Source organism: Takifugu rubripes, chromosome 15, assembly GCF_901000725.2.
Source record: "Takifugu rubripes chromosome 15, fTakRub1.2, whole genome shotgun sequence".
NCBI classification, from domain to species: Eukaryota; Metazoa; Chordata; class Actinopteri; order Tetraodontiformes; family Tetraodontidae; genus Takifugu; species Takifugu rubripes.
In genome coordinates, this window is record NC_042299.1 from 13,177,658 (window position 1) to 13,190,365 (window position 12,708).

Genomic DNA, 12,708 nt, shown 5'->3' on the forward strand with positions numbered 1-12,708 from the left:
TCAATATTTGAATTATCATATTTGCAGCTCCCAGAAATGCAGCCTGGATCATTTTATGTGAGTAGATATACAAAAAACTATTAGCATATCTTTTTACCCTCGTGAATTAGGTTAAAGGAGGGTCTGAATGGATTAGGCTGGATTGTAGGGTGACAGAATCATATTCTAATATTCTAATATTGCAGAGTTTTAGGAAGGATGTTGATTCTAATAGAAAATGTGCGCATGAGTGTGCCGATAGGGTGCCTTTTTTTGGTTTGACATAAAGAAACAGGACGACAGCATCACCGGATCACTCATGATTACTTTAATCTCGCACGTCAGACTTCCTGTTAGTGTGTCACTTGTGTGTTCTAAAATAAAGAAGATGCAGCATCTGAGGTGTTATACAGGGCTTTAATTATAGCAACATGTTTCTGTCGTTTCTCAGTCTGTGACAGTGTTGAATAGGTCAGAAGCAGGTGATTAAATGACCTTTAACCTCAGGGAAACACATTTGTCCGTTTAAGCAAAGTAAGGTGTGGTTGTCTCATTAAAATGACATTACAGCCTTTCAGGCACCTCTCACAAAGAATCTACATTTATGATCTCTCAAAGCTCAAATGTAAACCAAACTCGGCAAGGCAGAAAAAAAAGAAAAAAAAAAAGAACAGACATACAATTTCTGAAAAATCAAAAAATGTGCACACTTTTTCTCCTCAGTGTGCATGAATGGAACTGGATTTTTATACATTCAACGTATTTCTTTATAAAGATGTAAAGACACTGTATGAAATCCACTTCTGATATGATATTCAATATCCCAAATGACAAGATTTAGTGAGTCAGAAACACCCTTGAAAATAGATTTACCAACAGGAAAATAGCTATTGATAACCACGTGAGAGCATCCATGTCAGACAGAAGGATTGCTGCAAAATAGTTTAGAGAATATTGTAAAATAAGGGATTTTAAGACTGACGGACTGTTTTTGATAACTTTGTTAAGGGGATCTTGTGTCTCATTAAAAGTTTCAGTAAATTAACTCTTATTAATTGAGTACCGAGTCCGTACAGCACAGGGTTGCTAATTGAAGGAAGGATGACAAAGTATAAGGACATAAAGATGCGTGCTTCAGCCACCATGTGAGTCATGCTGAACCTGGTTTGGCTGATTTCAAAGATGCTGCCAATGGTGTAGTTCAGCAAAGAGAACAAATGCGGTACGCAGGTTTTGAGAGCGCGGCGCTGAGACTCCCGGGTTAGATTCCTGCACACTTGGGAAATCTGCACATAGGAGAAAATGATCATCAGGAGTTGAGGCAGAATCAAAACCAGGATAAGCAAAAGGCCTACGATGTTTATGTGAGCTGGAATGGAACAGGAGTTTTTCACCACCTCCATGTTCACACAGTATAATTTTGGGATGAATCTCCTGCAGAAGGTCAGCTGCAAGGTCAGCGAGTAATAACACAGGAAGGCGACGTTCGGGTAGACCACCGACAGAGTGACGAGCTTGCGCATTGTTGAGTGAGACATGATGGTGTGGTAGTGCAGCGGGCGACAGATGGCCAGGTAGCGGTCATAGGCCATCAGCGCTAAAACACAGAACTCTAGACTCGCATAGGTGTGGAGGAAATAGACCTGAGTCAGACAACACTTGACGGGCATCTCATACGTCGTGGACAGGAGCAGGGCCATGACTGCGGGCAGCAGCGCAGTGCTGCCGTACACTTGGTTGAGACACAGCAGGAAGGTGAACACGTTCATAGGCTGGTGCAGCTCTTTGGTTTGGTGAATCAGCATGAGTATCACCAAGTTCAGCGTGAGGATGAGGAGGTAAAGGAGGAGGAACACGGTAAAGATGCCGCTCTTGTAGTTTTTCATGACGGCGTAGGCCGTCATTGTGAACGTCAGCACCGTGGTGTTGTCCATGTCCCAGTTCACTTCTGGAAAGAGAGAGATGAGGGCTTTGTAACGCCATTTTAAACGCACACAGGCTTAAACTGATGTCAAGCAACGCTCCGGGTCGGAAATTTCACACATTTAATGGTACACAAAACAAATATTTCCCAAACATGATTTCACTGAAGTGTTTGAGGCTGAAAGTAAGCGACAGTTACATTGGAACCATGCAGTGACGGTGACACAGGACACAGTCCACCTTTACCTGGGTGAGCGTCCTCCTCTCCAGGCAGCAGAGGCTGGCAGCGACCTTTTTACCATTCTAACAGTACACCAGGGGCGCAGTAACCATGGTAACCAAAGTGTCTTCTTTTTTCCTGACAAAACAAACATCCTGGCGCTGTTTTTGTTTTTTTTATTGCAGGTTGGACACGGAGGACAAATGAATAAAAACTTTCTATCAATTACCTCGATGTAAATATTAGAATTTGCATGCATGTTTGTTTGGGGGGGTTTTACGCTCCAAATACTTTGCAGTGATGACTTTCATGATTGTGACCTTTTTGTTTTATGTATTAAATGACCTCATACTTTCCATCCTCTTGTTTCCTGGACAGACGGTGTTTTGTTGGCCATTGAAACAAACATTTTTCTAACTATTGCTGAAACCTCCTGCAGCAGAAGGAATAAATAAAGTCCCCACCTCAACCCCATCCAGAAATTGGTCTTAATTGGTCTTAATTTGGTCTTAATAGGAAATTTAACTGATCTGTTGCGATGCTTTGGCTTGTAAAGGGATGCCTTGTTTTGTTTTTAGAAACTATACTGACACCATTGCAGAGAACGACGTGCTGCTGAAATTACTGCAGAGGTTTGTGGTATTTATACTATTTAGGGATTCTCTGTATTTGTACTTAGAGCCCTGATTTGCATATTTAATTAAAGATACTTCCCACAATGGGGGAAAGCGATGTTGTCATTTAAATAAAAACCTTTTTATGCATCCAAAACACAATTTCATTTCATTCTTTTAATAATAGCAGGTATTGTGGCTGACATTTTTCAAACTGAAATCAATGATGGAAAACATTTTTCTTCTATAAATCAGGTTTTTATAGAGTATGATGAATCAAAAATGATCAAGGTCATGTGTATTTGTTATTCCTGTTTGCTTTTTGCTCAGGAATCTGATTCTCTATAGCAAGAAAAGAAAAAGAACTGGCGCATCTTTGAGGAGAATATAGGTTTGTTTGATTACATGTTCAATCATTTAGTCATTTTACTAAGGCCTTTAATATGAACAATTTCCATGAGTAGTTAAATAAGAATGTAAAAAGGTGGCATATTTGAATCTAAGTTTCAGCTTTAATGATGCAACCACCACTGGACAAACACACTTGTTTGTTATTGTTGGGTCATTAGTCCACCATAGATTCACGTCCTCTAGAAAGCAATTAGATCCCTCCAACGAGACCTCTTTGGACAGCACCTGGAGAATAAACCAGTAAATAAGCGATAATGACTTCCCTTCAGACGGCCCTGATGCAACTCTGATGAAACTGTGTCTGGTTGACAGGTCATCACACACCACCGGCGAGCAAGTAAGACGTCAGCGTCTCACCAGGACAACATCAGCTTCATCAACAGTGGAAATGTGCAGATAAACATCACAACTGGAATTTAAAAAACAAAGGGTTGATGCATCAAGAAGAGTGCAGCGGATGCGAGTGTTTTAAATGTTTCAGAATGGAGAAATAGTTCATCTGTCTTACACAAGCATTATTTAAAAAAAATCTGAACAGTTGTTTAAAAAGTATCATTTAATGATAGATTTAGATAGGGATTTCCAATGGTTTTTTTTGTTTTGTTGGGTTTTTTTTGCTGCGAGAGCAAGAGGTAAAGTCAGATTAAAATCAAATGTAGTTCTATTAGATTAGTCAAATTTGTTTTATAACATTAAAAAGGAGGAGTTTAGACTTTAGTAATTTAGTGCTGCAGGCTGACTGTCAAAGCAAAAGCTGTGTTTTTAATGCTGCTCGCCTGCTAATGCACGTAGTCCAGATATAATCAGACTGACTAGAACATGTGACCTCTTCATGCACAAAGGCCTGAGTCTTGATGAGTTTAATGTGGTGCAGCACATTTCATATTAACCAAGTCTTTATTTAGGTAGGAAACATAAATTGCCACTGGATTGAGGCCCAACTGGGAATTCTGTCCTTCCAGGCAGATAACACTGTCCCCTGGAATTCAGTTTTCCTTGGAGGAAAGATTTTCTTCTTGGTTCAAAACCCAGCTGAAAACCCAGGGACTGGACTTCGGTACCCCCGCACTATAACATACTGGACTTCTCGCACTGATATTGATGCAAGAAGAGAAGACTTTTACAGATACAGATCCTTCTAATAAAGCTCAATGATGTGGTCAAACAAGATGGACAACTGAGCTATGGAGGACATGTTGGCTCTGTTACCTGAGATGTACAGGACAAGTCTTCAAAACACAAGACTGGGTCACCTGTGCGTGTGCATGTACGCTTAGACCTCTCTGACCACCATCTAAGCAAAATAGGAAACTTATGAGACAATATGTATGCGGCATTTTGATGATGCTCCAGAGAGAATAAAAACAGCGGTAATTTCTGATTAAACGCCTTATCTGATGAATAACAGCCTTTGTTCTCGTGTCCACGCTCTCGTCGAGGTATAAGTAAGTGCATGAGGTTTAAATCAGCTGGAAAACAAGACTTTCTTGATAACATATGTCTTGTCTCATGACGACGTGGCCACGAGTTTAGCTCAGCAGTAATGATGTAACGTGATTAAGGTCCCTGAGTATGTAAAAGAGCCCTCTAATTGAATAATATAAAACCTAGTGACCAGTTAGAGGGACATCTCCTTTCTCAACCCCAAACTGCCCAACCTCGCATCTTCTAGTTGGAGCAAGAGTTTCGGACTCAACATGGCCTCTTACCGAGCTGTCGTTTTGGCCCTCTTGGTTGTCTTAGTGCTTAATGGTAAGCCTTACTATTGTTTTTAATTTCCTACAATGGCCTTTTTTTCCCCACGGGATTCTTGATATATTCAGAAATCTTACAACTAAATTAACGGAGCTAAAATCCCCCCATCCCTACAGCTGTGGAGAACGAGGCAGCTTCGTTTCCTTGGACTTGTCCCAGCCTGAGCGGAGTGTGTAGAAAGGTTTGCCTCCCCACTGAAATGTTCTTTGGACCTCTGGGCTGTGGAAAAGGATTCCAGTAAGTCCGGATGTTGTGACATGTGAACTGATTGTGTGTATAACATGCAATAGTGGTCATGTTCTCGTGTGTTCCAGGTGCTGCGTGTCTCATTTTCTATGAGAGTTAAACCCCAGCAGACTGGAGCGTAAATCTCTTTCATCCAAGGCAGAAGACTTACATATTTGGCTTTTCAGTCAGATGTGACACAGTGGACTTATAGTAACTTAAATATCATAAAGGTTTCAGAGATAGGAAGTGGTAAAATGAAAAAAAAGAGGCATTTAACTTGCTTGTTTTTTATGTCCCTCCTATGTGTAACTAACGTCCTGAACTACAGACAGCAGTTGATCGACGTCTTCATGCATGGTGTTTGTAAAGCCTCAACATGTCACTGGGCAGAGAGACTGTAAAGGAACTTTACCATAAGCAAGTGAACATTCCATCTAGCTGCATTACAGCTCAATAAAAATGAACTCTAGTCAAAAGGACATTTGTGTCTTTAGCTCTGATTTGCCATTTGTTTATGATTCAGGTATCCCTGTGTGAAGATGTAAATTTGGGCTTTTAAAATTCTGAAATCCACTTACTTTGCCCTCTGTAGGACATCTGTGTATCCAAATTAAAAATAAAGTAACACGGTCTCTTTTTGTTATGTACTTCAGCGTTTGAATCTTTTTAATGATCAAAATGTGTTGATCTTAAAACCCTTTAAGATGATTTTAATCGAATTTCATATTCTTGAATATTGACACACAAAGGACACAGATAAAATGCTTTAAAATGACTTTCCAGACACTAAATTGCATATGGAATCTCAAGAAAGGACAAAGGCCAAGTCTGAATTGCACATGCAAATATGTATCCATTTCTTTCTTTCTTTGCAACTACTGTAACAAAAGGCCATACAATCATGTGTCCACACTGCATAGAAACATGACTGGCTGCAACGGTAATTTTTAAATGTAATGGAACTGTGTCTGACTCGTTCAATAATGTAGCGTCATTTGTCCCAAAGTGGGGGAAATTGCAAATTGGCAGCAGGGACAATGAAAGTGGCTGCTACTGTAGGCGTCCTCTAATGCCTTAAATCGCTTTTTATGCTGAATGAAACAATGGCGCCGTCTATACGGCATGTGCATCCATTAACATTCGTTACCGCGTTAGTTTTCAAGGACTTCTAATTCGCCCAAGCCAGAAGCTGCATGCTGCCATGTGTCATCCCTGCCGTTGGTGGCGCTGTGGGCCCAGACGCTGGTGAGTTGTCCCCGATTACAAGTAGAGATCAAGGAGCAATAACAAACAAGTGTAATAGTCAACAGCACTTTAAATACAAGAAAAGTGCTTCGGCGTATTATTCGGCAAATATTGTGTTTTTATACAATCGTAAACGTATTTAGTCACAAACCTGGACTACAAAACACTGGTAATATTTCGTGGAGACGGTCGAGCTGCCTGTGTAAGGCTTATACCCGTAGTCGTTAGCCATCCAGTGTAAGCTAACGGTTATTACCATCGTCTTTGTTGTTTTCAGGGGGATAAAACTGTTTTTAGCAACCTGGAGAGATGTGATTACAACAAAGTCGTGTGTTAAGGTTACTTAAGAGATTCGAGTGAAACGTCTGGAGAAACATTGTTCTGTGCGCCAATTTTCAGAGGATTCTAAGGTAAGTCGCGCACTGACGGGGAAATGGACACATTCATAGATATATTCGATAATTTAGAAAGAAAAATAGAGCGTGACTTTAATCTAAGGCACTTAAAATATAGAATATTAAATTATTGGTTTCACTGTTACTATAAAACGAGATTTGGGACAGGAACACCACAACAATACAGATCAAATGACAAAATATGCTGTGTTATATTTTGTTTTAAATGTGGCAAAAGTCTATGTGTTATGTATTATTTACTTGTGTTCTACCAACTTTTTGTTTGGTGTTTAATTCCTGAGCACACCACTTTATGACACTTGAGTAATATAGTTAGTGGCTCCATAAACCTGATTATGTCCATAAAAATAGGTTTATCCTGTAGACAAAGAATTGTTTACTAAATCCACAGCAAGAATCCAGAAAATTCCAGGATTAACAGTAGAAATTCCCCGTTAGTAGCCATTAATTACAGATACTTTAAAGTTGTAAAATCACGCTAATTACCCATGAAACCATTTTAACCTGCTGAATTCTGCAGAATTAGTGAATGTAATTGTAGAGCTCGAATTATTCAGAAGTTAATTGATAGAGTTTCTAAAATATGTAAAAAACCTTTTTTCTGGTAAAGACATGCAAGTGGTTTACAGAGTACTTTTATTCTGATGATAACATTCATTTAAATGCATGGTGGCAAAATGGGTATGAATTCCATAGTTTGCATATCTAGATGCATATTTGTGGGGCTTTGCTTTGTAGTCTCTTCGTATTCTTATGCTAATTACTGATCTGTGATCAGAATGCAAGATCACCTTCAAGTCACAAGGTGAGGACTCACTGCCCGTTATAGCAAAAAAAAAAAACCTTTTCCTTTTGCACAGGTTAATGTGACTTTAATCACTCCAGGATGATTTTCCATGGAGATTCCTGGGTGGGTGCTCAGTGCTGCATCCTTTCAGTGCTTCTTTGCATTGTAATATGTCCTTCACCTACACACGCATACATCTTTGCTGTAAGTAATTTCTAATTTTCAGATTCAAAAAGCATTTAAAAATTTTTTTGGAATGTTCTTATAAATATTACGATGCAAATCCTGTGGGGGAAAATCATATTTCTTTTATCTACTTTGTTCTGGATGCAGTACACCAATATGACCTCCATGTTATTTGAGGACCTGCCTGCCTTGTTTGGTGCTGAACTTCCAAAGGATGGACTAATGGTAAGAGCTTAATTTATTTATTCACTCTATGTATTAGGAGCATTATACCCTCAACATAAAGAACCAATTTATAATGTTTCTTTTTATGTGAAAGGGAGTGTTGGTGGTCTCCCGTCCACTGAATGGCTGCACCCAATAGACCCTCCTCCTCCACTGTCGCCGATGTTGACCTCAACATCACCAAATCCATTGCTCTGATCAGACGCTATGATTGCAATTTTGATTTAAAGGTGAGTGATTCTGGCTTCTTGCTGCTCAGTTATAAAAGCGCTGCAGAACATCAGTGGTCAAATTGTTTTTTTTAGGTTTTGCATGCACAGCAAGCGGGATACAGCGCTGCAATCATTCACAACATGTATTCAGACATTCTGCTCCACATGGACTACAGCAATGGTACATTTCCTTCACTCGTGTACACATTATCAAGATTTACACATTAAACACATCAGTTCAGTCATGTTGTGTTTTTCTTTACTCTTCAGAAACTATTGCAAAGGAAATTTTGATCCCATCTGTATTCACCAGTTACTATGCTGCTCAGAGTATTAAAAATGCAATAATACCTGAACAAGGGTAAGTAGACAACTGTTTGTTCAATATGATGGTTTTAGGCTTATGATATAAAGTGATGGTATTCTCTCCTTTCTTGGCCCGCAGAGCTTATGTGATCCTTAAACCGGAATTTTCTTTTCCCCTCTCGTACTACCTTATTCCATTCACGGGAGTGGTTGGAATGATCATTCTTGTGATGTGTTCGTCATGGTAAGTGGAAATTTACATAGTCTCACCTGGAGTTACTAGCCTACATGTCATTGTTCAATCACCAGCAAGAAGTGCATTTCCACGTACATCCTTCCGTCTACAAAGCAGTTTGCAACAATCGGATTAGGTGGCGATTTTACTTTGTTGTTTTTTGGGCGACACTGGCTGACCTTTGCTGTCGAACCACAACAACCCATGATTGAGTTAGCCAGCGAGGTCGCAGCCGCGCAGAGACTTGGTGCACGCTCAGATCCCATAGGCTGGTTTGACGTCCACATGCATTTAATGTAATTGAACTAATGCAGGAATTTGGTTTTGTTGCATCCCTGTCAACGCACCTAATGGGGTTACAGTTTGAAATGGAAATGCTAAACACTCTATATATTGTTTCACTCAGCTTTATACACTATTTGGAAATCAGGCATCGAGCCTTCAATGTGCCTCTTTGTCCTGGAAATTCAGGAGCTAATTATAAGTCAGGAAAGCCAAAAGAGGATAAATTCTCTGTTGTACACCAGTACTTGTTGCCCTGCTAAAAAAAGTTTCCTTGGGTACGACGTAGCGAGCATAAAAATGGTCTGCTTGGTCCTGTAGACAATACGATGTGTACAGTACAGGAAGAGGATAAGGAAAAATCGCCTGTCAAAAGAACAACTGAAGCGAATTCCAATCCACAAGTTCCGTAAAGGTAAAGAAATCACAATGGTTTATTTTCATAAAGAAGCAGAGGATATAATTATAACAGGAAGTGATGCAAAAGATGCTTGTCAATTAATAGCAGCGTTGACAACATCAATTTTGTTTTAATTTGAAATGACTGAAGGCTTTTTCTGTTCTCCCTCCCAGGGGACGACTATGACGTTGTGTGCAATCTGTCTAGATGACTATGAAGAAGGGGACAAGCTCCGAGTTTTACCTTGTTCACATGGTAAATATATTATAGTAGACACTGGTAGCGGTGCTTTGAGGATGCTAAAAAGTGGGCCGTGATGACTTTATTAAATGTTTTATTCCAGCGTACCACTGCAAATGCGTCGACCCGTGGCTCACGAAGACCAAAAAGACGTGTCCTGTGTGTAAAACAGCGCGTCACTCAGAAAAACCCAGAGCCACTCGACTCTGAATCTGAGGAGGAGAGCGGAGCACGTGGTGAGGACGAGGGGGCCGAGGGGGAAGCACCAGTCGGAGCGCAACGCCCCTCCTCCGGCCCTCCAGTCCCGACTCCCCATCGGGACCCCTGGGCCCTACTCCTCCATCACCACTACTACCGCCCAGTGCCTGGTCTCCCCAGTCCACTGCGACTCACCCACCCTGGGCTATGGAGACTACGAAGACTACCACTCCCACAGGAGGACACGGACTCAGAGAGCGACGACCCAGATGAGAGACACCACTCTGATGACGACACTGCACACGGCTCATCCACAGGGTAGAGCGAGATCTGACGATCGTGACAACATAGTTTAGTTTCACCTGAACCCAGACATACTGCCATCGCACCCTACTGTTAGAAGACTTTCTGATTGGTGTTAACTAGACGTGTAACAGAAAAGGTTACTAAAATCTTGCAACAGTTGTTTTGATCCTTTTAACTGGAATCCAACACTGAACCTTGATCCACTTCTCTCTCTCTACAAACACACACACACACACACACACGACCTTGTACTTCTATCTTTGTGGGGACTTTCATAGATGCATTCTCTAGCTCATCACAATGAAGCCTCCATTCCTCATTGCTGGACCCTGACCGGGACCGACACCCAATTTTATCCTCTACCTTAAAACCACGTCTTAACCCTCAACCAGTCCTTTGAGGTTATAAGGACCTGTCAAATGTCGCCACTTCTCAAAATGTCCTCACATTGCTAGTAGAATGTGGCTTTTGGTACCCAATATGTAGCAAGTACAAGAACTCTCTCACACACACACCACACACGTCCTGCACTCCTGTTTGTAATTTTCTGAATTAATGTTCTTTAGAAATAATTCACATGTAGTTCTGTAACGACAAGAGTGGGACGTTAAAGCAGATGGATTCAGTGGTCACTCTTGAAATGCACATTAGAGCAGTCTGAGGTTTAAAAAAGAATAACTGATGAATCGGACTCGTTTGGGCTTTGGTTCCCAGCCTTGTATCATTTCCAGTGGTGGAAGAGAAAAGTCTAATCAGATTTCATGTTATTCCTTTAACTTTAAGATGACTTTGTTCACTGTATTTTAATCTTATGTAAAGCATTTTCTCTAATTTGCTGCTTTTATCATTGTTTTCACTCCTATTTAAGAACAGATATTAAATATTTTAGATTTATAGAGTAAACAGACTTGGGTTTTATTGCCGCAGTTATGGGTCAGTTGGTTATAACGCGATGATTAATAGGATTTTTCTTTTTGCACATGTTGGGGTGGTTCAATTGGACCATGGAAGGAAAGCATTGCCTTATGTTGATCTATATGTCTGTAAATGTGTGGAATGTTAAGGGAAAGGACCTGTCATCATGTCACATTGGGATTAATACTGCTGGTCAGAAAGTTTGATCATCTTTCCCTCTGAAGAAGACTTTGTTGTTTTTAATAGGAAGGACCGTGTTTTTACTGTATTCTTATTTCTTTTTTGCATAAGGATGCTGGTGGTTTCATGCAGAATTGATTTGACCCAGTTTGATCAGCTCTGCCTTGAAATGTCCAGCAATGAGCTTGGAACAAAGAACATCTGGATGTATTCTAGATTCAGAAGGATTGGTTGTTCTTTATGATGATTCTGTTTCAGATTACGCAACATTGATCCTACTGTGCTCTCAATAAAAACAAATGCTCCAGATTTTTTTAAAGTCTCTTTGGTTTATTAGAATCATCCCACAAAAAAGTCATTTTAAATCAGGTAAAAAGGGGAGACTTTTAAATCAATCTCTTTTATCTCCAGATTTGGCTGATGCGTGATTTCAAAATGCAACTGTTGTTGCAGATATTGATTCTTAAGACAAAATTACTGTAACAAACTGACAGGTTTGAAAATATTTATATCGTAAAATCATCTGTAGAAATCGGTTTTAATGGGTGCTCCATCCATCCATCCCTCATCCATCCATCCACATCCATCCATCCATCCATCTTCTGTTGTTATATCCCTTCAAGATCTGGCCATTAGTCTCCTGCTAATAATGAAAGACTAAGCTTCATTAAGAAAATGCATTAATTGTTAATCATGCCTGACCAACTCTGGGTAGCTAATTATGCTCAGAGAGGAGACTCCCTGCAGAAATAAGGTGTCTGATCTACAAATTAGAGAAATGCTGAGATAGTGAATGTTATATCAACCCTGAGGTTTACACACAGTTTATACACACAGTTGTGACAAATATTCACCTGACTGTGAGATGCTGCACTAATTTGTGTCAACTGTTAGTTATGCTCTTAGCTTTTAGTCCATCTTATTTATTAAGTGAGGTGTTGTATCAATGGCTAAAGAATAAACTGATATTACTGTGGTTTTTTTCCCAGACCGGCTTCTTTGTAATGGTGATTCATTAACATTTCCAGTTATAGACGATAATCCTTTCTGATAGTCCCCTTTAACAAGCTCGGCGTCTTTAGAATTTCTCTATTTAATGTTCCCTTAATCAAATCTCCTGCTGCTCAGAAGAAAAGACAATTCAGATCTGAGCCTGTTAGACCTGCAACTACAGTCATAATGTAAATATGGTGGCTGGCGCTCGGGGTGTGACGTGACACCATAAGTATAAAAGTATGAAACCCCTGAAGGCTTATTCTGGTTCTGGATTCTCTGATGTGCCTCCAGCAGTTGAACCTTCTCTGCACATTGATACAATTTGAAATAAAAGATGCCTGGATCCATGTGGCCAACATCTCATTATATTTTTTTGCTGACCTTCATGTTGACTTTGTTTGTGCTGCTCCACTCAAGAGAAGCTGAAAATGAGAGAGGTAAAGTAAATG

General features: G+C 40.1%; 1 protein-coding gene and 1 pseudogene across 1 annotated transcript; one reads left to right on the forward strand and one right to left on the reverse strand.

The window, feature by feature from the left end:
- Positions 1 to 389: 389 nt before the first annotated feature.
- Positions 390 to 2,165, reverse strand: LOC115252783 (olfactory receptor 52K1-like). The gene is made up of 2 exons (XM_029848902.1): positions 2,149 to 2,165; positions 390 to 1,927 (listed from the first exon to the last, which is right to left on the reverse strand). Exon 2 carries the CDS (start codon positions 1,911 to 1,913, stop codon positions 951 to 953), a length of 963 nt encoding a protein of 320 aa, XP_029704762.1. The 5' UTR covers positions 1,914 to 1,927; positions 2,149 to 2,165; the 3' UTR covers positions 390 to 950.
- A 4,215-nt stretch (positions 2,166 to 6,380) lies between these two features.
- Positions 6,381 to 10,184, forward strand: LOC115252746 (E3 ubiquitin-protein ligase RNF167-like; annotated as a pseudogene).
- Positions 10,185 to 12,708: the final 2,524 nt, after the last annotated feature.

Bases quoted from the DNA above. Each gene is read 5' to 3' on its own strand.
- LOC115252783 (XM_029848902.1), bottom strand. From the start codon at position 1,913: ATGGACAACACCACGGTGCTGACGTTCACAATGACGGCCTACGCCGTC.